The sequence below is a fragment of the Sorex araneus genome, chromosome 1 (genome assembly GCF_027595985.1).
Source record: "Sorex araneus isolate mSorAra2 chromosome 1, mSorAra2.pri, whole genome shotgun sequence".
NCBI classification, from domain to species: Eukaryota; Metazoa; Chordata; class Mammalia; order Eulipotyphla; family Soricidae; genus Sorex; species Sorex araneus.
This window is the reverse complement of record NC_073302.1, coordinates 127,515,169-127,540,532: the sequence shown is the minus strand read 5'-3', so window position 1 is coordinate 127,540,532 and position 25,364 is coordinate 127,515,169. Positions and strand designations below refer to the sequence as shown.

Below are 25,364 nucleotides of genomic sequence, written 5' to 3'. Positions count from 1 at the left end.
CCTGCAAGTTTAAGGTGCCAGATCAATTTTCAAGAAAACATGTGCTAACCTCAAATTTATAATAAATCTATTAAAATTTGGTTGTAAGGGCCAGAGAGACTGTACAGAAGTTAAGGAGCTTGTCTAGGAAGCAGCCAGCCCGGGTTCAATCCTCAGCACTGTAAATGGTCCCCTGAACACCACTAGGACTGACTCCGAGCATGAATGAAACCAGGAGTAAGCCCTGGTAACACTACCAGATGTGATTCTAAAGATCCTCAGGATAACATTTCTTTTAAAAACATAGCACTCGGTCTTAAAATATATTGATAGTGCCTCTACTCTTTCTCCCTGGAGCTGGGTTGCAGCAGTCTGCTCACCTCAAAGCCCAAACTGAAGGAATTCACACAACCTACAGAGGACACGTCTCATTTGCAAACTCTGTTATTCTTTTTCCTCCTCAGATCCTCAGAGAAATCAGAATGCTAGCTGGGGAAGTTTTGGTGTCTCTTGCAGCACATGATTTCAACTCTGTGATGTATGAAGTACAAACTAACTTCAGGATCCTAGAGCTACCAAATGAATTCACTGTACTGGCCCTGGCTGAGCTGGCAACCAGCTATGGTAAAGAGGGAAGATTCTCCACACTGACTTGCAGAAGCGTCTGCCTCTAATTGTCAATAAGCAAATGGGAACGAAGGGCAAAAATGATACCGAATCTACCTTCTGCAGCAGCCAGATAGGGTTTGAGAGGATTGTGTGCACTTGTTCATGAGCAGAGATGAGTCTGCTGACCCACCATTGGCCCAAGGCTGCTTTGAATGTTGCTGGACTCTTTCACTTTCACTTGGATTTGTATTTGCAAAAGTACCCTTTCAACAAGGGTACTTTGCATACCACCAAGTACTTGTATGAATACAGGGTTTCTGACATTGTTTCTACCCCACTTTAGCTTATTTATTGAGCACCTATGACCTGGGTTAGAATGAACATACTGAAAGTTATAGTGATAGAGACAGATGATAATAAAATAACGAGCATTCAAGAAAATGGTTGTTACTTAACAGTAGGTACTCTATCATTAGTACTGTAACTTTTTCTTTTTTAAAAAAGTAAATCACTATGAATTTCAAAGTTACAGACTATGATATAGTCTCAGGCATATATTTTCCAACAACAATCCCTTCACCGGTGCCCACTATCCTATTTTTTCAGTGAAGCAAAATAATTTTATTGAAGTAAATTATGTAAAGAAGTTGGGGGAGGACCGGAGAAACACAACTTTCTCCAGATTGGAAAAAAATGTCAGAGGATTTTTTTGAGAGAAGATTATATACAGTATCTCCAAATTATCTTGACCTGGAGTTCTCTGTATACATATGTTAGACTAAGTCTTGAATCCTGTCTTAAGCTATTCACTACTTGATTTTTTCAGCTTGTTTTGGGGGGGTCATACCCAGCAGTGCTCAGGGATTACTCCTGGCTCTGCACTCAGGAATTATTCCTGATGGTGACCAGGGGATCACATGAGATGCCAGGAATCAAACCCAAGTTGGCCTTATGAAAAGTAAACATCCTACCTGCTGTATTGTCACTCTGGTTGGTCCTTATGCTTGAACTATAGACTATTTTTCACAGGGAAACCAAAGGGGAACATCTTTCTACTCCATCTTCTTTACTTCCCACTCTACCTTGGAATGCTTGTTTTGTGGTTGACAGGAGGCAGGAAGAGATACAGAACTCCCCAAGTAAGAAGGTAATGCCTTTCTCTTAACCCTTTGCTGCAGTGTCTCAGAGCATCCCCTTCATGATGATGACACTACTCACCATGCAAACCATGCTCAGGCTGGCTGATGAGGAAAAAATGAAAGAAGCTTTCTGTATTGGTGTGTATTCCCATGCTTTTGTCTTTACTAGAACCAGGTTAAGCATTGGGCCAGTGTCTGATTATTTTTCTATTACCATTAATTGAGTGCCCAGCACAAGAAGAGCCCTTTGTCATTAGTTATTTTTCTTGCTCACAGAAATTCTATGAGGTATAGGTACTGCTTACTTTTATTCTAAATTAAAACTGAGGGTCCCAGAAATTTAGTACTCTGCCCCAGAAAATGATGGTGTAAGGTAGAGAGGTGACAGTTTTATCCAAATCTATTTGACTGTCTGATGCTCCCTGTAGTTTCCATTTCCACTATCCTTTTTCTCTAATTTGATTACCTTCCACTGCAATGATGAGAGCTTACCAGTCATTAAGAGTAGGCTAAATTTTGACATTTCTGGATAATGCAACATTGCAATAGTGATAAGTAAACAATCTAGTTAAAATACAAAACAAAATGTCAAAACAGAAAAACTAAAATATCAACAGTCATAAAACTCCCCGACCCCAAACTAAAAACATTTATATGCAAGCTGAGGGTCTACAAAAAACTTGCCTTGGGATTCCTAGGAAAAGGCATATAAATAGCACAGTGAGAGACTCCTTGACGAGTTTAGAGTTTTCAACTACTCTCTGATCAAACACAGAGCCATCAGGTGAGTCTGCCCATCTCACAGTCTATTTCACCTCTACATATGTCAAATGACATGATTTCTATGATCCCTCCCAACTCCAAAATCCCAACACTTTAATTTGAAATATCGTTACAGGGGCTGGAGTGATAGCACAGCGGGTAGGGCATTTGCCTTGCATGCGGCCGACCTGGGTTCGATTCCCAGCATCCCATATGGTTCCCGAGCACCGCCAGGAGTAATTCCTGAGTGCTGAGCCAGGAATAATCCCTGTGCATCGCCGGGTGTGACCAAAAAAGCAAAATAAATAAATAAAATAAAATAAAATATTATTACAATTTTTAATATTTATAATAATGTAGAGTTCATGTTGTCAGGAATATCTTATCAATCAAACTCTCCTTTTGCCCACTTCCTCGTGTTATAATTTCAATGAAGGCAATTTTTGTAATGCAAATTGTATACTATGTGCCTGGGTACTGCCTTGAGAATTTAATATTTTTGCTTCACTTAAACCTCACTTGCAACCTCACTAAGTAGATAATATTTTATTTCCATTTAACAGGAAAAATTTAAGGTCTCAAAGGTCAAACATTTGAAACTGCTAACTTGGAGCAGGGACTCAAAGATTTAAAGAACTATATTATTCTAGTCCACTTTTCAATACTCTTTAGTTTTCCTACTTGATGTTGAAGACAACATTGTGTTCCTCCAAATGAACTTTGATGCCTTTAATAGCATTTCAGTCTCCAACCAAGAAGGAAAATGGCGATAAAATTAGAAATCATCCAGGCAATGAATAAGAGACTTGTCTGTCTTTGTTTAATAAAGCCATATAAATACCCTTAGATGCTAAAGAAACTCTTGACTGAACAATGCTAAAGAAAATGAACAAAATTTAATAGCCATCCTTCCATCCATCTTTCTTTTCATTCAGTCAACCAACAAATCAGCACACCTGGTGTTCATTGCCTTAGAAAGTTTCAATGAGTCCCACGTGACCCCCCCTTAGTGACACGGCTGTCCTTCCATGTGGCTCCCATGTCTGTAACATGCCACATGACCCCTATCTCAGACCTCTCTCATATATCGTCATACCCCCATCCCACCTAAATCTCTAATGTTTCTTTTGTCTACACCTGTTCAACTTTGTTGAATAAACTTGAAAAGTTTAAAAAAAAAAAAAGAAAGTTTCAATGAGCAACACAGACTGTTTATAGGCCAAAGTAAGAGAGACACACACACAAAACTGTAGACCAAAATTCTCATAAGGCTATACAAAAGTGTTATTGGAGTATTGGGATGTAAATGAGCCAATAAATAGTGAGCCTGCATTTTTTCTAGTATCCTTTGCATGTGAAATACCCTGGAGTGAACTATGAATATTCTTTATCATCTATAGGAACATGAATGCTGAAGGAAAAAGTAATGTTTAATGTATTTGATGCAAAAATGCAAATTGAAGTGGCACAAATAAAATTGTTGCAGGTACAGGAGTACGTTAATTTTATTGAGAGACATATGGAAAAATATACAAATCGGTGGTCAGAGCTGTAATACTATGGATAGAGCACTTGTCTTGCAGGCAGCTGACCCAGATTTGATCTCCAGCACCCAATATAGTCACCCAAGCCTTCCAGGAGTAATCCCTTAGTTCAAAATCAGGAATATAAACTGAGTGGGCTGGAGCGATAGCACAGAGAGTGGGGCATTTGCCTTGCATGCAGCCAACCAGGGTTCGAGTCTTTCATCCCTCTCAGAGAGCCCAGCAAGCTACCAAGGGTTTCCCACCCACACAGCAGAGCCTGGCAAGCTACCCGTGGCATATTTGATATGCCAAAAACAGTAACAAGTCATATCACAATAGAGACGTTACTGGTGCCCGCTCAAGCAAATCAATGAACAATGGGATGACAGTGCTACGACCACCGGGTATGACCTGAAAAAAAATGAAAAGAAAAATATATAAATTGGAAGTGCCTAGGTTTATAGTTGTCACTAAATTAACTTATCCATTTGACCATTAATCAAGGAATGAGACAGATAATACCCAGGGTCCCTATCGTCTTTTCTCCCAACTATCACATTCTCTGCGCTCTATAAGTGTCACCATAAGTCTAACTTCTACCATAAACTAAGAGGTTGCTTTTTCTACTATGACGTGCATAATTGTTGCTTTGTGTAGTTAGAGTACATTTCCATTACTGTAGTCTGTTATATGTTACATGCTATAATTTTTTCAGCTTACATCTTAGAAGATATGTTAACCTATAGATGTTTTAAATTATTTTTTGTGTTGGATTTTTGAGGGTTTTGTGGGGAGGAAACGCCTGGCAGTGTTCAGGGCTTACTCCAGGTGGGGCTCAGGAGACCATGTGGTTCTTAAGATCGAACCCAGGTCTGTTCTGTGAAAGACAAGCACCCTACCTGCTTTACTCTCACTCCAGCCCATGTTTAAGAGTACTTAAAAAGGTAATATAAAACCTTCTGATGCTAGTTTTTTGTATATATGCTTATCTAATGACTGTATAGAATTAGAATTTCTAAGTCATGGAAAACTTGTATTCAACTTTGGTAGATAACATCAAATGCTCTTTCAAAGGATTTGCATTAACTCATACTCTGATCAGCAATATGTGAAAATATGGGCATGTCTTTGTCTTCTCAGCACTTGATCCTGTCTTAAATTTTATCTATTCATGAAAGAAAGGCAATTATGAGCATTGTTATAATTTTAGTATGTATTTCACTAAGGTAGCTGAACATTTTTATATATTTATTTAGCATCATGGCAATATTATGTATAAGCAATTACACATTATTAGTAATGTTCTCTTCTCAAAATATTTTACGGTCCTTAATTTTTTATTTTTCTCATCTGTGATTGTCCTAAAATGAAGCCCTTGAAAAGTTCAGCAAAGCCATTTATAAGTATGTCAACCACTGGAAAGATTTTCCCTATCCCAGATTGGATGCCAACCGACTGTCTGATAAGATCTTCATGCTGTTCCGATATATAATGGAGAGGTGGGCCCCCACAGACTCTCGAGTTCAAGTGAGTAGGAGCCTTAGCATTCTCAGGCTAGTTCCTCCTCTATAATGGTCGAATTTCCTCTTCTCTCTTTGACATCATAATTAATCTCAGTTCTCCCTCTTTATGTACTACTGCATGAAGTGTGTGTGTGTGTGTGTGTGTGTGTGTGTGTGTAGTTTATGTAACATGGTAGCAATAGCCTTAAAGGTTTGGCATTGATGTAAAAAGTTACTGTATCCCATAACTGTTAGAGTGATGACCCTCCACCACTGACCTATATCACATTCAGTTGACCTCTTCATTCTCCCCAGTTTCCCTTTCTAAGTAATAATCTGAGTTTTTTTAATCCAAGGTTTGGTCTTATTTGATGCTGTATGTTCTCTTATTTTGTCTCTTAATATATCACAGATAATAAAGCTAATCCAATATTTATCCTTCTCTTTCTGATTTATTTTTTAACATGATATACTCCAGTCCCATCCATATTGCAGAAAATTGCATTACTTCATCTTTTATCGCTGTATAGTATTCCACTGTGTAAATACGCCATAGCTTCTTTATTCAATCATCTTAGTTGACATTTTTGTCTTTTCCATATCTGAGATTTTGTGCCAAATCCTGCAATGAATACAGATGTGCATAGATTTTTTTGAATTAATGTGTTTGCGTTTAGTGAACTAGGAGTCATGAAGTAGAATCACTGGGTCATGTTAGAGTTCAATTCTTACTTGTTTGAGGAATCGCCATACTGTTTCATGCAGAGGAAGCACATTTTCCACCAATAGTAAATAAGGGTTTCTTTTTCACTACATCTCAGTCAGCAATAGTTGTTTCCAGTCTTTTTGGTTTACGTATTTTCAGTGCTATGAGATGTTAATCTCAGTTATTTGGGAAAGTTATGGTCTGTGTTCTATAAAATTTTTCAAATCTTTTCTTTAACCTATTTCAATTATTCATTCATTTTTTAATATTTATTGAGTCACCATGATATTACATACATTGTTATGCAATTTGTAACTACAGGAAGGATTAAACACCAAAGTCCTCATTTTCTTTTTTCTTTTATTATAGTTTTAAATTTTAAAAAATGTTATTGAATCACCATGAGATACAATTACAAAACTTTCATGATTGAGTTTCAGTCACACAGTGATCAAACACCCATCCCTCCACCACTGTACATTTCCCACCACCAATGTCCCCAGTATTCCTCCCATCACCCCCACCCCAGCCCACCCCCCACCCCTATGGTAAGCACTTACCTTTTACGCTCTCTCTACTTTTGGACATTATGGGTTGCAATACAGATACTGAGGGGCCATCATGTTTGGTTCTTTATCTACTTCCAGCCCACATCTCCCATCCCAGTGATCCCTCCAACCATCATTAACTTAGTGGTCCCTTCCCTTTCCCAACTGACTTCTCCCCCAGCACATGAGGCAAGCTTCCAACCATCCTCCCTTTCATTGAACTAGCATTCCAATCTGTGGAGAGAAGATTAGATATAATAAATTGATGAGTGACATATATAATGTTAGCTACTTCATGTCAGATATCATAATCTGTGGTTGGGCTAAGTCATTATCAGAGAAAGTAACAGTCCCCAGAAATTTCTACATATAAGAGTATGTTAAAGAGTAAGCGAAATAAAATAGCATTTAAAAAATGCTTGTCTGATTCAAAATATTGTATTACCAAATGCATTATATATACATATATATAATCTCATACTGATCTTGGTTAATCACTGTAATTTTTAAGTTAGTTAAATTATATTCTATTTCAGCTCTTTAAATGCTACTTTACAAAATATTTTAAACTTTGCTAACTAACTTCTGTGGTTCCAGTTTATTTCTATATTTTGTTTTGAAAGTATTACAAATTTTAGCATGATGGATGGTTAAATTATTAGCAAACATGGAAATTATTTAAATTTTCCCCTAGAAAGTTTTAGTTCAATACAATTGAGAAACCACACAAATTTGATAAATTTTGGCTTCTGACTTCTAGCTTTCTGACTTCTGCAGAAAGAGTTAGGAAAGTGATCAGAAGGTACGCAGAGCACCAAGAAGCACAAAGAGAGAAGCACTTGACTCCCGTGGTGATTGCTTCAAAGGCTGTGACATTGGAACTATGCTTGCAGCCCATGAAGTTATTCACGACAGAGAAGGTGCATTTCCCAAGGATAGGATAAAACCGCCTGAGCATAGGTTAGAGATGCAATAACATGCACACCCGAATGAGTCCGACATGAAAAGGGAAAAGGAAAGAGAGAAAGATAACCACAAAGGTAGTTTTAGATACATAATGAGGAATGTTCAGTTCTACAGAGGAAGTTGGACTTTTTTTCTTAAGAAATGAAAAATATTTAGGGTTTTTTTAATAAGGATTATAGTGCCAAAAATTATTCTAAGATCAATGTCAAAAATAAAAGTGGTATAGAAATAGATTAAGATGAGACTCTCAGTTAGGACACTAAATTTTCCAGTGACCTAACTTGAATATGTTACATTTTAATTAAAAGGTGAAAGTTGAAAAAAAATAGCTAGTCCATAGGCAGAGCTGTAGAGACGAAGCCCCATATACTTTTCTAAAAGTGAGAAATGGCTGTGATTATTCATTCATTCACACATTCACTTGCTCTAAAAATATTGATTGTTCCTGTTATGTACTGGCTACCTTGTCAGAGAATGAGCAATGTGATAAAAGAAGAGCTTATAGAATATGCAAGAGGCCCTGAGTCAGGAAAATATTTGGAGTGTGTAAGATGGGGCAATCATCCTCTTATTCACCAGTATCCTGAGATCAATTCTCTATTACTTGATTTTTGAATGAATGCTCTCACTAAATAAGTGGAGGAATGCAAGTGGGTAGAAAGTAATAGAATGATATTCCAGTTAAATATATTGGCACATGTCATAAAGCCCAACATAAAGCCCCAAAGTTACATTGGGCTAAGAAGCTTCTGCTCCGCAAAAGACACAGTGACCAGAATACAAAGGCAATCTACAGAATGGGAAAGGATATTCACCCAATACCCATCTGATAAAGGGTTGATATCAAGGGTATATAAAGCACTGGTTGAACTCTACAAGAAGAAAACATCCAACCCCATCAGAAAATGGGCCGGAGAAATGAACAGAAACTTTTCTAAGGAAGAGATACGAATGGCCAAAAGGTACATGAAAAAATGCTCTGCATCACTGATCATCAGGGAGATGCAGATCAAAACAACCATGAGATACCACCTCACACCACAGAGAATGGCACACATCCAAAAGAACAAAAGCAACCGCTGTTGGAGAGGATGTGGGGAGAAAGGGATCTTCCTGCACTGCTGGTGGGAATGCCGACTGGTCCAACCCCTTTGGAAAACAATATGGATGCTTCTCAAAAAATTAGAAATTGAGCTTCCATTTGATCCAGCAATACCACTTCTGGGAATATATCCTGGAGAAACAAAAAAGTATAGTCAAAATAACATCTGCACTTATATGTTCATCGCAGCACTGTTTACAATAGCCAGAACCTGGAAAAAACCCGAGTGCCCTAGAACAGATGACTGGTTGAAGAAACTTTGGTACATCTATACAATGAAATACTATGCAGCTGTTAGAAAAGATGAAGTCATGAATTTTGCATGTAAGTGGATCAACATGGAAAGTATCATGCTAAGTGAAATGAGCCAGAAAGAGAGGGACAGACATAGAAAGATTGCACTCATTTGTAGAATATATAATAACAGAGTAGGAGACTAATACCCAAGAATAGTAGTATATACTACCAGGAGGTTGACTCCATAGCTTGGAACTTGGTCTCACACTCTGGGGGAATGTCATACCGAATGGAGAAGGGAACACCAAATAAAAAGTGATTGGAGATCCCTCGTGGTAAGGGAAATGCGTGCTGAAAGTGGACTAGTGACCGAACATGATGACCACTCAATGCCCCTATTTCAGACCACAACACCCAAAAGGAGAGAGAAAGAACATATTGGAACACCCTGACACAGAGGTGGGATGGGGTTGGGGGTATGGGACTGGGGGGTGGGAGGGATACTGGGTTCATTGGTGGTGGAGAATGGACACTGGTGGAGGGATGGGCTCCCGAACACTGCATGAGGGAAAAACAAGCATGAAATATATGAATCTGTAACTGTACCTTCACTGTGACTCACTAAATTAAAAAAAGACTTAAAAAATATATATACATTATTTTCTGTGTATTGGGGAACCATTGCATCTTTTCAAACAGGAAATGATTAAGTCTCTTTAGGATTAAAAAAAAGTAGAGTTATTTGGCTAAAAATAGGGTGGCTCAACAAATTAGAAACAGAATCTGCAACAGGTTAGAATACCTTTGGAGAACTAAAAGAGTTTTTTATTTTCGTCTGGGGATATGGATATGGAAAATTATCTAGTGGAGACACAAGTAAGTAGAGAAATATGATAGAGATCAGTAAATGCTGTATAATAGCTATTCACACTGAACTGTATCTGTGCATAAAGGAGGGTATTAATCTGGAAGACTAAGAAAAACTCCAAATGATGAGACAGACCAAAGCTAGGCAAGAGGGTTGATTTAGGAAAAGGAAGAAGTGGAAAGATATATAAAAATGAAAGGGGGAATATTTTCTTCATATACTTTTGATGGAAGTGACATTGGTCCAGCCCTTATAGGAAAGACTGTGGGGATCAGCCAACAACAACCCTAGCAGCAATGCAATCTGTGATCCCTGGTCCTGCAAATAGTTTCTGGCCATACCAGAGCTAGAGTGTAAGCACCATAACTAAGTGATGAACCCTCTGACAAGCACCACAAAAAATAATGAAAAAGAGCACTGTGGTCAGAAGTACAACCCAGCCCCCCCCGCCCCCCCCAGTAAGCACTTCTTAGTTGGAAGTAGTGATGGAAGGTACTAAATTTTATTGGGTAGGTAGAAGGTGGGAAGTAATTTAACATTCTTGGCATCTTGAGACATGTACAAAATGCATAATAAGGAGTTTTAGAAATAGTATTTGTGTCTCTACAGACTTTAGCCATCATTAAGGCCCATGGCCCTGCAGTAAGTCTCCTGCTACATCGAGAAGATTTGTGTGAATATGCCCTGAGCCAGATACCCTGGGTCTTGAACCAGTATAAGGACAAAGAGATTGATTTCCACATAACTCAGGTAAGAATCACTTCCTATGAGATCAGATTCCAAGAGTGATTGAACCTATAACTTTCCTATCACTGTATCACCGTATCACTGTCAGTCCATTGTTCATCGATTTGCTTGAATGAGCACCAGTAACATCACCATTGTGAGACTTGTTACTGTTATTGGCATATCGAATACGCCACAGGTAGCTTTGCCAGACCCTGCCGTGTGAGTTAGATACTCTCGGTAGTTTGCCCGGCTCTCCGAGAGGGGTGGAAGAATCAAACACGGGTTGACTGCATGCAAGGCAAACCCTACCCACTGTGCTATCACTCCAGCCCCCTGTAACTTTCCTAAAAGATATTATATTTTCCAGAAATTAAAGTACTTGTCAGTGCGACTAAACTGAAATATATCTCAGAATATATGAGGTAGAGAACAATTTGACAGCTTCATGGTAGAAACTCCAGGAAGAGATTAATTTTTATTGTTTTTGTTGATTGGCTTGGGACCATATCCAGCAGTGCTCAGGGCTTACTCCTGGTTCTGCACTCAGGGAATCATTCCTGGAAAAGTTTTGGAGTTGATTTAGGGTGATAGGGGTTGAACCCATGTTACCTGCATGCAAGACAAGTACCTATTATACTATCTTTCTCACTCTAGGGATTTTTTTACATTTATATTTTAATGTGTTAAAGGATCAGTAAGGTAGAGGGACTAGAATACTAGAGGAAGCTCATAACTTCAGGAAGTTTATGTGATTGTTTTCCTTATATAACATAGTTCTTTGTCCTTACATATCATTTTCTGATGCCTTAAAGGAGGTTGCCAACTGATCTTTGAAATCTTTCATTCTAGAGTCTAAAACAAATATTAACTGCTGTTGTCCTTTATGGCATTGTCCTTCCGAAGCCCTTGCGAAGACTCATCTTTACCAATTTACTCAATCAGGTAAGAAAATCATGTTGTCAAATCTGATTTTTTCATTCTCACAACTTTTCTGTTTGTAGTATAGATGCTCTGGTTTGTTTTTCTCATTCAGATCTGCAAAGTTCAAGAGCCTCCAGTCAAGGAAAATGAAATAGAAGCATCAAGCTGTTTCCTCATTCTAGGTAAAACTCAGCATCCAGAGGAGGTTTAATAAACATATCACCAGTGATGGTGATGATGGGTGTACAAACTACCACAATACGTACATCTGCACAATACAGGCACAAAATGTTTCTTTAACTCATATGTTCAGTGTCTGACCTGATCATCATTCCTTGAGAAATGAGACCCACCATCCTAGCTTTCCTGAAAATAAAAAGATTCCATTCTAGAGAGACAGCACTTTCTGTTCTAATACCAGCAAGGTGCATAGAATATTCAGATTATTGTCCTTTTACCAGATACATGGTTTATAAACAGTCTCCCATTTCACAAGTTACCTCTTCATTTTGTTGTTCATTGCCTTCTTTACATTTGCTTTTGTTACCTTTGCTTTTGGTGCCAAACCTAAAATATCACTGCTAAGACCAATGTCAAGGACATTGCTCTGTGTGTTTTCTTCTAGGAGTTGTAATTTTTCAGGAATTGCATCTAATTTTTTAACTTACTTGGTTTGATTTTTGTGTGTGGTTTAAGATAAGGATCAAAACCAATTTTCCCAGTGACATTTTTTGAAGAGGTTATTCTTTCATCGTTGTATGTTTGTGACTACTTTGCTGAACCCACATATACATGGATTGTCTTCAGACAAATCAGGATTTGTTAGTAACCTGAAAGATAAGAAATACTTTTTACTGTATTTGTAATTACTCAGAAACTGCGTCAAACTTGGAGTCACCTTTTTATTACCTAGTCATCTTTACTTATCTACATTTCTTGCCTCTTTCCCACCTTCATTATTTGCCTTTCTAGCTGGCAGTAAGCTCAGGAGTCCTGCCCATAACTTGGCTACAACATCAACAATAGGCTTTAGAGAAAGCAAACCCAAAGTTTCCAGAATCAGAATACAAAACCATTTTTCAATGTTCCCACTTAGTGTGAGGGAGTGATAAAAGCAATGCTATGGTTTCCCATACCTACGTTTACCCCTAAATATGCCATTTCTGTTACTTCACTGTGTATTTTTCTTTAGATTCTAGTTCTTTCCTATATGATTCCTCAGTTTCATTATATTATTCTTCTCCAACCTAATTGACAGTGTCCATCCCAATCTTCTCTAATTCATCCAAGCCTTTTCTCCCTCTTTTCTGCTGGCTGCCTGCACCGTGAAGCTCTCTAGCACTAAAATTGGTGAAACATTACTCATCACTACTCCTGCCCATGGTGTTCTCCCTGAATCTCTGTGTCACCTCATCTAATAAAAGCAATAGTCATATTGAAGTAGGATTGACTGAAATCAGCTTAACTTGACTCCATCTGCAAAGAAACCTGATTTTCAAATAAGGCCACATCCACAAGTATGAATAGAAATAAGTCACTTACTTAGCGACCAAACTGATTCCTTAATTTTGTGATACTAAAGAATCATGGACGTAATAAAATCTGATTTCTAACCAAAAATATTTTTATAATCTTCATGAAAGCCTCTCTTTCTATTCACAAGAATTTAATTTAAGGTGAAAATGAGTGCTTATGGACTCAGTTATTTCTTAAACTTTCAGCCCATTCCAACCCTGCAGACCTGGTTGAATTTTTTGATGAACAAATAAGAAGTAGCAATGAAGACATTCGAACAAGAATCTTGCTTTTGTTGAGACTGATTGTCAGTGCTGATGGTAAGCAATAAAGATGAAAAGAGAGATGCTTTATTTTGTATCAAGAAGCAAACTAAAAGTTGTGCATTCTCTAATCCTGTCTTGTGTCTCTTACTCTTCTACAATTTAAAAAAATAAGAGCTTTTGGATATCTCTTCTTTCAAAATATTTATGCTTGTGTCTAGTTGACAATGAACAGAATAACAAAATAGAATTTACATTTTTCTTAAAAATCTGTTAATAACAAATGGCCTATTAAATAGAAATCCACGATATTCAAAAGATTAGTATATTTAGAAAAGAGCAAACTACAGTGAGATATTGTTTTTCATTAATGCCAAGAACAGATATTTTTATGATATCAAATATATCTTATAATTGATTGCATCTTTAAATATAATTGGCCACCACTTTATTTTTCTTTACAGTGCAATATAAAATAATCATTAATTGAAAATTTAATATCTTGGATTTAATATAATATAAAAATTAATTTTTTTTCACGTTACAATTGTTTTTTAAAATTCCACTAACAAGGATTTATTGAAGAATAGAAAGATGAGAAATGCAAAGTAACTGTCTCACAAAGTTAAAATCTGATCAATTGGGCATGATATACTGAATCCACTTTGGAACCTAACATTTTAAACAAGATGAAACCAAATGTTATAGAGAGCGGGGAAAAATCACAATCAACATCTTAAAAAATCTGGTGGGGAAAGAGGGCAGGAGGAAATTAAATAACATAAAATATCAAGGACATAAGAGTACAGTTTTGTACCATAACTGCAATGAGTAAAAACCCAAACATTTGTATAGTACTTTTAGTTTCCTTTCCAATTTTGCTTAGGCTCTGTGATTTATAATGCTGCTAATAATAGATTCAGGCATGTTCCAACTCTCCCCTCACCACCAGTATCAGAGTCCCTCCAACAGTATCTCAACATCCCCTTCGACCTCCCCACACACACACCCTCTCTTGGAAAAGTTTTTTTTCTCTTTTTTTTTTTATTAATGAATCACAAACTTATGAACTTTCATGTTTGCATTTGGTTTACATCTCTCCACCAGTGCCCATTCTCTCCCACCAATGTTCCCAGTATCCGTCCCCTACCCCCACCCCCACCCCCACTACCCTGACCTGCCTCTGCGGCAGGGCATTCCCTTTTGTTCTCTCTCCTGTTAGGTGTTGTAGTTTGCAACAGAGGTATTGAGTGGCCATCATGTTTGGTCTATAGCTACTTGGAAAACTTTTAAATTTTAATTTAATTTTAGTTTGGGACACAGACTTACACTAATCTTGGTATTTGTGATTTTAATGAGCACAGTTTCCTCACCTTTCCACCACTTGCCTGAGACCCTCAACAGGTGTCCTTTGGTTACCTCATTCATTTTTCTCTTCTGTCTTTCAGAGCCTAAATTAAGGGACTATGCCACTTCAATTGAAAGAACAATCAAAGCCATCATGAATGATCTTAATATAAAAGTAAGAGAATTAATAGGGACACTTATTTTGCTGATGATGTCTTAGGGGCTAATAAAGTTATTTGGACTTTAAAAATGACCTACCTAGGTGACAACTTTATAGTAAGCAACTCCATGATCAAGTCTACTTTGAAAAGAACTCTATCTTTCCCAGAAACTCTACCACGGGAAAGTACTAGAGTATATTTGGCTCAAGGGCTTCTACATAGAAAATAAAAAGAAACAAATTTCTTAAAGCATCACTATTTATGTTCCTCAAATAGCTTTAAAATAAACAGCATATCTTCCTCAAAGCAATAAATAAACTCAGAACCTTGTTCTTCGCATAGATATCTGATTTTCCAACTAGAGAGCACCTGCGGCAAGTTCTGCACAGAGCAGATTGCAGGATGTTTACTGACTACTTCATTAAAACATTGCAATGCTTTCCAGTACAAAAACCGTAGAGAACATTTTCAGGAATGGATTAACAATTAAACAAAATAACAACTGCAACTTTTGTTTGACTGAAAGCCTGCAAAGATCTGAAAGAGTATTAAAAGTCCCTAAAAGGGTTTGGTCTGTAGCAACCAGGTTTAAAATAACAAAAGTCATGCAAAAATAATAATAGAAGGCTGGACCGATAGCACAGCAGGTAGGGCGTTGGCCTTGCATGTGGCCGACCAGGGTTCGATTGCCAGCATCCCATATGGTCCCCTGAGCACCGCCAGGGGTTCCTAAGTGCAGAGCCAGAAGTAACCCCTGTTCATTGCCAGGTGTGACCCAAGAAGAAAAAAAGCAATGGAGTGGTTAGTGTAATTCTATCCTCATAACTGCTCAATTCAGTTGAATTAGGAGTAGAAGAATTTATGGTAAAATAAAAGAGCACAGAAATTTTAAGGAAGATCAGCTTCCCAGGTAGAACCAGAAAGATTATGCCTCTTTTTCCTCACCGGCTGAGGTGGGGGAGATTTCTCTAGAGCTTTCTGCTGATTGGTAATTCCCCCATACGGCCCTGCCTCCTATTCAAAATTGTGAGTTTCCAAAGAAAGCACGGTGGCTCGAGAGAGACTCGAGTGTTAGGTGGCCGAGAACAGTTCCCCCGGCCAGCCCATGGCAGCAGACAGACGAAGGACCAGGGTAACTGGGCCCCAGGATGGTTGGTAGTTGGTTTATTTCTCTCTCTTCCCCAGCATAGTCTGATCTCTCCCCTCACTGCTCAATCATAGTCATAGCTCTGGTCATAGTCCCAGGCATCATAGTTCCATCATTCTCATCTCCTCATAGACCTCAAAGTCCTCTGCTTCTTCTATCTACTTCCTTGTCTCGTTGCAGTCTCATAGTCCCTTCTTTCTTCCTACCGCATAGTTATATAGAAATCATGAAGTGTGGGGGTACACTTGAACATTATCATAACAACAAACAGAGGTAAAGCCACTCCTTCAGGGGAAGTTCTGGCAGATTAACTCAAGGACAAAATCTCATCTGAAGGTTCAACACTCTATATTACTAGGAGATCCGTTCAAGGGTAGGGTTCCATCTAGGGTGTATTTCTCCTTTCCTAAGCTAATAATCCATTTAAACAATCATAGTAAATTTAGTTCTTATAACATTTCTGGGCTGCAGCAATAGTGCAGTGGGTAGGGCGTTCACCTTGCATGCAGCCGACCCAGGTTCGATTCCTCCACTCCTCACTGAGAGCCCAGCAAGCTACCAAGAGTATCTCACCCCCATGGCAGAGACTGGCAAGCTACCTTTGGCGTATTTGATATGCCAAGAACAGTAACAACAAGTCTCACAATGGAGATGTTACTGGTGCCCACTCAAGCAAATTGATGAATCGATAACATTTCTAGTCATTTTGTATGAACACAGAAGATATATATTAAGCTTAAAGGTTGGCTCTTCCTGGGGACTTCTCGCTACATATTCCAGACCACAATCTTCAGGCCAGGTTAATCTTTCCTAACCCCAGCAGGGTCCTTATTCAGTTACTTCTTTTTGTGTCATGATAGAATTGGTTCCATGACCGTGCTCTTAACTTATTATACTTATGGTGCTTAACTTGTCCCCTTTTGATGCTAGGGAAGCTTACAGCTTATCCTGGGTCCTTCCAGTTCCTTCATTGGGATTCTCCTTTTGGAGGAGTTAGGAAGTAAGGGCAACTGAGGTTTAAGTCAGGTAAATATGACGGATGCCCAGGAGTAAATATTATTTGAAGTCAATTAACTCCCATGTTACAAAATCATAGCATCAACTGTCTTCCTGTGTCTATGCAAAAAGGACATTGCTAAATAAATCATGCAAATAACACTAAGGGAAGAAAAAAGTAATATAGAATTATTAGTGCTTGATGGAATTGGGTGTGCCTCAGGGGTGCTGTTGTGGGAGTTGCTCAAAAACCTAAGATCCCTGAGGGAGGAACAAGGACAACCCAATGTTATCCAACACAAAAATGATCCTTTACTTCCTACTCATCAAAAGTCCTATTCATTTAGGAATTAATCTGAACTTTCTAACCCCCACAGAAGCAGTGGGTTTTTTTTTTATTGAATCACCATGAAATACAGTTATAAGCCTTTTATGTTTGAGATTCAGCCATACAATGATTGAACACCCACCCCTCCACCAATTCAAATTTTCCACCACCAATGCTGTTGGTGTGCTAAGATGTCACCCGGAGGCAGGTTGTGGTCTCAAGCGTGGACGGGAAGCCCAGGGGGGACTGCCCGACTCTGCTGCTGCCATGCAGCTTGGAGACTTAGTCCTGGAGCCCACACACTTGTGCCTTGCTTGTGCAAGCTCTTGGTTGCTGGGATTCCACCTGGAGTAGTGGGGAGACCACACTTCCTCCATCTCGGGTGCCCTAGTGAAATTGGCTCGGTATAGTACCTTCCAGGACTCACTGCTGTCCTACATTGTTAAGTAATTCCAATATAGGTTCATAACCCAAGAGTGATATTGATCTCATAATCCACAATGTTTCCAGTTATAGAAAAAAGTTACAATGATGTAGTCTGCTTTCAAGCCCTTTCATTTTTTGTAAGAAAAGAATCGGAGGCATCATGTCTGATCAACCTTTAGAAGAGCAGGTACTTCTTCCGTGTTCCCAAGGACGATGTCACTGGCTCTCAGCCCGGGCAGTACTGCAGTAATAGATCCAAGCCATGAATCCATTTCAATGCAACTTCAAAAGATATCACCAGGCAACTGAAATCTGTCAGAAACCTTCATAGGGGCTGGAGCACTAATACAGTGGTTGGGCCTTTGCCTTGCAGGTAACACACCTGGATTTAATCCTTGGCACCCCATATGGTCCCCTCAGTACCACCAGAAATTAATTCCTCATCTCAGAACCAAGACTAAGCCCTAAGCATGCTGGATGTGTGACAGAAAAATCAAAACAAAAACATTTAGAAAATTACTAAGTCCTGAAAATGGTGGCAGTGGCCAAATGTGCCTGAGCAGAGTGGGAGCTCAAGCCTTCGCACTTGGACTGGATAGGATCTTTGGCCAGGTATGAAGAAGTTCATGTCAAAGTGAATGAAAAGAAGAAGCATCTCTTACCGGCATCTCCTCAGACCCAGGGCTTTGCAGTACCCTTCACTCCTCTGTAGCTATGCAGATGAAAAATGAGGCGGCCGTGCTCACAGCAGCAACAGGGAAAGAAGTTTATTGATTGGTGGCAAATCAGGGGACTACTTCCGAGGACTCACTCTGACCAATTTCTAGTGACTTTCAAGGATGTGGGGAGAAAGCCCCTGACCTTTGCAGATGCGTTAGTCATCAGCCCATGAGCTAACCAAAGTTTGGTTATGATTTTGTCATTTTCTACAAAACAGAAGGACAGCTCATCTTTTAAAAAAATATATGTCTATTTATTGAATCACAGTGAGTTACAAAGTTGTTCATGATTGGATTTCGGTCATATAAGGTTCCAACTCCCCTCTCTTCACCAGCGTTCATTTTCTAACACCAGTGTACCCAGTTTCCCTCCCTCCCCCATCTTTCCTTTTAATACCACTGCAAGTGTAGAGAACTTGAATATCTTTGATGATATTGATGATATTTGACACTGATGAAATTACCAGGAATATAATTACCAGGAATTCCAGGCAGAATTACCAGAAATATAATCTGGTCAACATCATCTACTATACCTTGAAGGGATTGCTCCTTGAAGGAGCAGCATGTCAGCAAAATCGCCTTGGAGATGATTGGCAAATTCAAACCGACCACACCGCCATGCCGTCATCACTAAGGAGCTGATTGAGATCTGCCTGAAGACTCTCCTCTGGATTAATGAAAATCAAGTTGCATCTTCAGATAAAAGATAAAGAAAGAAAACCCAGCACACTAATTATGGTTGGAGCTCCCCGCTGTCCTCATAAGAAGAAATGGTTGGATCATTGAGTTATTAAAGACAGTTAGATCTTCCTAAATTGCCTCACAATCAACAACATAATGAACAACTTCCAATGAGAAAAGAGAAAAGAAATGCATATTTCTACTACCTAGGAGAATAAAGACTACAAATTGCTTTGCTTGTTTGGGGGCTACACCAGGCAGCATCAGGATTTTCTCCCAGTTTGGTCACTCCCGGCATTGCTCAGGGACCCGGGCTGGTACAGGCCATCTCATATGCAAAGCATATGCCCCAGCTGTTTGAGCCATTTCCCTGAACCCCACAAACACTTGAAAGCTGTTACCTCTGTGTTTTGCTACAAAATAATGACTTGGTAGAAAATTTAAGAAAATTTCGTTTTTTAATTGTTTGGCTTTTGAAACTGCAGATAAGGACTTGTAGATCTATGGTCTAATGTGTTATTTTTCATTGAGGATTTTCAAAGCAAGGCAGTGTTTTAGCCCAGTGTCACTACATCTTAATATACAGTAATAAAGAATATGTCTTTGCCTTGCAGGCAACCCTCTTGGGCTCAATTCCCAGCACCCCATATGGTCCCCTGAGCACTGCCAGGAGTGATTCCTGAGCACAGAGCCAGGAATAAGCCCTGAGCACCACTGAGTGTGGCCTCCAAACAGAACAAAAATATGTCTTTGGAACTTGGGAGACTTTGGTTGAAAAGAAACTTATTGGTGACCCTTAAATCCTACATCATTTTATAATATCATTCATCTTTTTATAATGTCATTCTCTTTATATTCCTACTCCACTCTGAAAAGGTTCCCACTAGGTCACAGGATAGAAGAACCCATTCCATTCAACTTAATAAAATGTTGTAAATGCATTTTTTTCTTCCTCTAGGTGAGGAATTCTGTCCTCCTCCTCATCCAAACCATGTGTGAAAAGAGTTATGTGGAAGCTCGGGAAGGATGGCCTCTGATTGATTATGTCTTCTCCCAGTTTGTACTTTCTAACAAAAATCTGGTATGAAGAAGATGTGGTTTTGAGTGCCATTCTATACCAAGTATAATAGCTCCAATCGGGTTTAAAAAAACACAGGGTTTGATTAAATAATTGATTTAGAAGTTGTATTTTAGTCATTCCCCCCTCCCCACCACCACCACCACTAGAATTCAACTTCCTTTCCCAGACATCACTTCCAACTTACAATAAATATGGGGTAGGTTAAAGCTCAGTTTTCTGGAAGGAGAAGGTGGCCTGGTGAGAAGCAGCAAGAATAAATGCCTTTTAGGATAAACAAGAGACAATAATATTTGCTGCACCTAGGGTGAGTTTTCTTTGGATGAACTGACTCAAAAGCAGGTCTAATCTTTTCATTAAGCTCTGAAATGGCTGTGCACTCCTAGGAAGCAGTGTCTGAAAATATTTGCCCCAGAGGAAATAACAATTACCTAAGGGGGGAAAGGCACACCTCTAGGGGAAGGGACCTCAGGATCTTTGCTGCCCTATTTCAGTCATAGGTGTGTTTTCCAACCCATCCTCCAAGGGGCATTTCTAAACCGGGATTAAATGCTGACTACTAAAATATCTAGATTCCACCGGTCCCTTAAATTTAGTAACTACTTCCTTCATTGCGGCATCTGAAAACATATCCAAGTAGGTCAGAGTGGGCCACCCGGGAAGACTAACAAAGCACTTTATTTTTTCTTAAAGGAGAAGGCAAAGAAGGAGATGACTGAAAAGGGAGAGATATCTGTGAGAGAAGCAAGCCTAGAGGTCTTAAAAACCCTGGACCCCCTGGTGATTGGGATGCCTCAGGTAAGGTGTCCTCTGGAGCCATTTATCGTTAACTTGAACACTGGTGAATACTTTGCCTACTTCTGAGGTAAGATATTTCTCTTGGGGCTGACATTGCACATGGTCCCAGAAGCAAAACCAGGTATCACGACTGAGCATAGTCAGAAATAGTGCCTGAGCATGCTGAGCATGGCTGGGTGTGACTCAAAAGCAAACAAGGAAGAAAAGGGGGCGGGGGGGGGGAAGACGGTATTCTCCAGAAGCCAAAGCTTTCTGATGCTCCCCCTAGAGAAAGTGCATTGGAATGCTCAGTGTCCCAAATCAGTTTTTATCTGGGAAGGTGTTAAAAGCACATGTACTCTGTTGAGTACATCATAACCTGAACCTTAAAAAGAAGAGGCTTAGATGGAGGGTGTGTTTTCCATAAGCAAACATTTGAGAAAGGATTAAGTGTCCAGAAAGAAATGGCACAGGAAGGATACTATCAACAAAGTAATTTTAATAGATCAAGAGACTTCATCTAAATTTTTAAGAGATTATTTGATCATTCACAATATACTTTTTAATTGAGGTAGCATTGGCGTACAGCACTGTACACATGTTGGAAGTATATCAGGTCACACCCACCCACAAAGTACCACTGACCCTCCACCACAAACCAAAGCACCTCCTCTACGCTTTGTTCCTCCCTCTTAAACACCCTCCTTTTTAATTTTATTTTATTTCTATGGTGAAAATCCAAGAATTTATCTTGTCTCTTTTTTTCTGTTAATTTTATTTCTTTACATTCCACATATGCATGAAATCATAGGATATTTATTTAAAATGCAGGTTTGTGAAAAGAGAAGTAGTTCAGTGGACTGAGTGCATGGTTTGCATGCAGGAGACCCAGGTTCAATCCCCAGAACCACATGCTTCCTCAACCACTGTCCATGGTATCTCAGAGCTTAGAGCCTGCAGTGGTTCCAAAGCACCATTAGGTACGGACCAAAAATAAGAAATGTCAGATTTCTAGGCCTATTGAATCAGCTCTATCTGATCACTGTAGCAAATGAATTTGCACATGAATAACTCTAAAGTTTCTCATACTTGCTAGATAAGGTGCAAGAGCAGCTTATTTAGAAAGAAAAGATGAGTGAAAAAAGTTGCCTACGGACCTACTCTAAAGTGTCTAAAATGCCAGATTTCTTCTACCTTGTGGCTAAGGAACCAGAGAAATTGTATCCAAAGACTAAAAATTTAAGATTAAAAACTGTGGATCCAGAAAGATAGTACAGAGGGTCAGACACTGGCATTGCATATGACCAACTTTGGTGTGATCCCTGACACTCCACATGGTCCCCCAAGCATAGCCAGGAGTAATGCCTGAACACGGAGCCAGGAGTAAACCCTGAGCACCTCTAGGCATATCCCCTGTTAACAATTTGGGGGAGTTAGGGCAAATGGGTGAGATATACATATGTCATGTGGAAAGTCCTGGATTCAATTCTCAGTTGCACTATTGCCACCAGCACCACCATAGATGTAGCCACTGGTGGCTCCTAGCACTACCGAGTGGAAGCACCACCACATTGCTAAGCCTGAGGACCAAATGATAAAAGGTCTCCGTTACCAGGTTGAATATGGGCAGTGGCCCTCAGGTTCCCCAAAACAGCTAGAGATGTGCAAAATCAAAATCAAGAAATGAAGATTGCGGTGGGAGGGAGCATAGAGATGTAGCTCAGGTGGTCCAGGCTCTGCAAAGTCATCTTCATGTCACCGTCACTCCTCCCTCCCAGACATCACCACCCAAGACAATAAAAAGTGTTGGAAATTAGTGGGTTTATATGGGGTTAATGAAAATCGAAGAGACTATAAGTGATATGAGATGCATCCCAGGGCACTGGAATAGAGTGTTAATCATAGATGAAAATATAAATGGGCAGGAATCATCTCATGATGCCCAAAAGGCAGAATCAATTTCTCTGACAACAAGGTAGATTCCTGGTTACTTAAAACATATCTGCTGCAGTTTCTGAGTGATCTAGATTTCCAGAGTAGGAAGGAAAGTACCTGAAGCACAGACAATACTTGCTGCCCGTATTTGAGCTCTCCACATCATTCTCACTGCAGTTCCGCTCCAACTTTGGAGTTTGCAAAGCATATTGAGAGCATTTTCGGTTGTTTCATTTATAGTATAGTTTACTGATACTTGATGACTGGAGCCCAAGGATATTAAACTTTCTACAGTACCTAGAATAGTTCCATACAATGGAGAATTGTTCTCTCAAACTTAAGTCATAAACCCAGGGAAGAGTATTGGCCCACAATGCACTCTAACTGGTATCTTAAAATAAATATACCTTGATGTTATTGACAGCTTCTTTATTTTGAGGGAGTGGGGCACAGCCAACAGTGCTCATACATTACTCCTGACTCTGTGCTCAGGATTCAATCCTGGTGATGCTCGAACTTCCATGTAGGGATGCCCTATGTGGTGCCAGGGATAAAACCTGTGTTGGCCACGTGCCTTAGCCATTGTACTCTTTCTGGCCCCTAAAATTATTCTTTTATTTGGCTTAAAGAATAAGCAACATTTGCATCTTACCTGTTTTCCACAGGTACTGTGGCCAAGACTTTTGACTTTTGTGGTACCTGCAGAATATACAGGAACCCTGGACTACCTATTTAATATCATCAGAATTCTGATTATGGCAGAAGAGAGGAAGAGAAAGAATGCCAAGGAGTCAACAGAACTAGTCCTCTCTACAGGAGTTGGTTTGTACACTGAAAAACACAGCAAAACATTTCTCTTACGGGACGCTGGCGTCCAGTAAGGCTACAGTGCTTTGATGTTATGCCCATCCCCAGTCCATTCTCCTGGGTTCACAGCAATAATGAAAACTGCTTTCTCTTTCTAGCCAAACTTCCTTCACCACATCAGCTCCTGGCAAGACTTCTGGTGAGTGAGCTACAGAAACCAAAGTGAGACAAATCTGAGCCTATATAGATCATTCGGTTCCAAAGGATAATTAAACTACACAGCTACTTCAAACCCTAAATATACTGAAATGGCGTAATAGAGGTTCTGTGTACCAATGACCCTAGTAAAGATGATTATTACTATAGCTGAATTTATCATCTCAGTGACTATTATTCATGGTTCTAAAATACACATGGACTGAACCTTATCTAGAAGAACCACTTAAATTTCATTAAAATATATATTTTTAGATTTTCTCTCTCCCTTTGGCTCCATAAGTATCACTTACTCAAATGTTATTTCTATATGCTTTTATTGAATTAATAGATATATCTAACTGAGTGCACTTTCCTTTTACTTTTCACTGGCAGTTTCCATTTAGTTTTTTCCTTAATCCTCAAAAAAAATTAAATTTTCCATTAGCTTTATTCTAGAATAAATAAATATAAATATTATTAGCTTTTATGGACTGGAGCGATAGCACAGCGGGTAGGGTGTTTGCCTTGCACATGGCCAACCCAGGTTCCATTTCTCCATCCCTCTCGGAGACCCCGGCAAGCTACCAAGAGTATTCTGCCTGCATGGCAGAGCCTGGCAAGCTACCCGTGGCATATTTGATATGGCAAAAACAGTAACACAAGTCTCACAATAGAGAAGTTACTGGTGCCTGCTGGAGAAATTTGATGAACAATGGGACAACAGTGCTACAGCTTTTATATATATATATATATATATATATATGTGTGTGTGTGTGTGTGTGTATACACACATATATATGTATGTACATATACACACACCTATATATACGAACACATACATAATATACTGCAGCTGAAACCCAGAGCTTACCACATTGTTACAACTCTGCTCATCCCCAAAATCAACTTTTATAAATCAGAAAAAGATGAATAATTAAAAGGATCCAGGGCAATGGGAAAAGAAAAAAGTTAGGTGCACTGTAAATATCCCTGAAGCTGTTCAGCATTTTTTTCCTTCCATCCTCTAGGTAATATCTATACTCGCCAGTTTAGGAGAATTGCGTGGGGCCGGTGCTCTAGGACTTCTGAAGGTATTGCCTGAGATAATTCATCCAAAATTGGTTCCGCTCTGGAAGACACGAATACCTGATCTTCTACTACCTCTAGAAGGTACAAAAGAGTGGGATCAGATCTTTATCCAAAAAGGCAAGAACACAAATCAATAAAATACCACTCTATGTCTAAATCCATTTGTTTATCTTGGACAATAAAAGCAATTCTCTTGATCAGCAAGGCAGTCCATTATTCCTCAACTCTTGATGTTCTGATCACCATGAGGACCTGGTAGAAAACAACAGTTTTTTATTTTGCTCTGGACTTTTTCTCATG

The 25,364-nt window shown here is 39.1% G+C and overlaps 1 protein-coding gene across 1 annotated transcript in view; it reads left to right on the top strand.

Moving 5' to 3' along the window:
- Nucleotides 1-25,364, top strand: part of MROH2B (maestro heat like repeat family member 2B) — a 79,414-nt gene that overhangs the window by 4,235 nt on the left and 49,815 nt on the right. Inside the window, exons 4-16 of the mRNA XM_004605583.2 lie at nucleotides 444-603; nucleotides 1,767-1,865; nucleotides 5,388-5,542; nucleotides 10,554-10,694; nucleotides 11,523-11,615; nucleotides 11,707-11,776; nucleotides 13,316-13,429; nucleotides 14,821-14,894; nucleotides 20,139-20,261; nucleotides 20,952-21,056; nucleotides 23,636-23,792; nucleotides 23,936-23,976; nucleotides 25,004-25,145. Coding sequence (XP_004605640.2) covers nucleotides 444-603; nucleotides 1,767-1,865; nucleotides 5,388-5,542; nucleotides 10,554-10,694; nucleotides 11,523-11,615; nucleotides 11,707-11,776; nucleotides 13,316-13,429; nucleotides 14,821-14,894; nucleotides 20,139-20,261; nucleotides 20,952-21,056; nucleotides 23,636-23,792; nucleotides 23,936-23,976; nucleotides 25,004-25,145 — 1,474 coding nt within the window. The remainder of the gene's footprint in view (nucleotides 1-443; nucleotides 604-1,766; nucleotides 1,866-5,387; nucleotides 5,543-10,553; nucleotides 10,695-11,522; nucleotides 11,616-11,706; nucleotides 11,777-13,315; nucleotides 13,430-14,820; nucleotides 14,895-20,138; nucleotides 20,262-20,951; nucleotides 21,057-23,635; nucleotides 23,793-23,935; nucleotides 23,977-25,003; nucleotides 25,146-25,364) is intronic.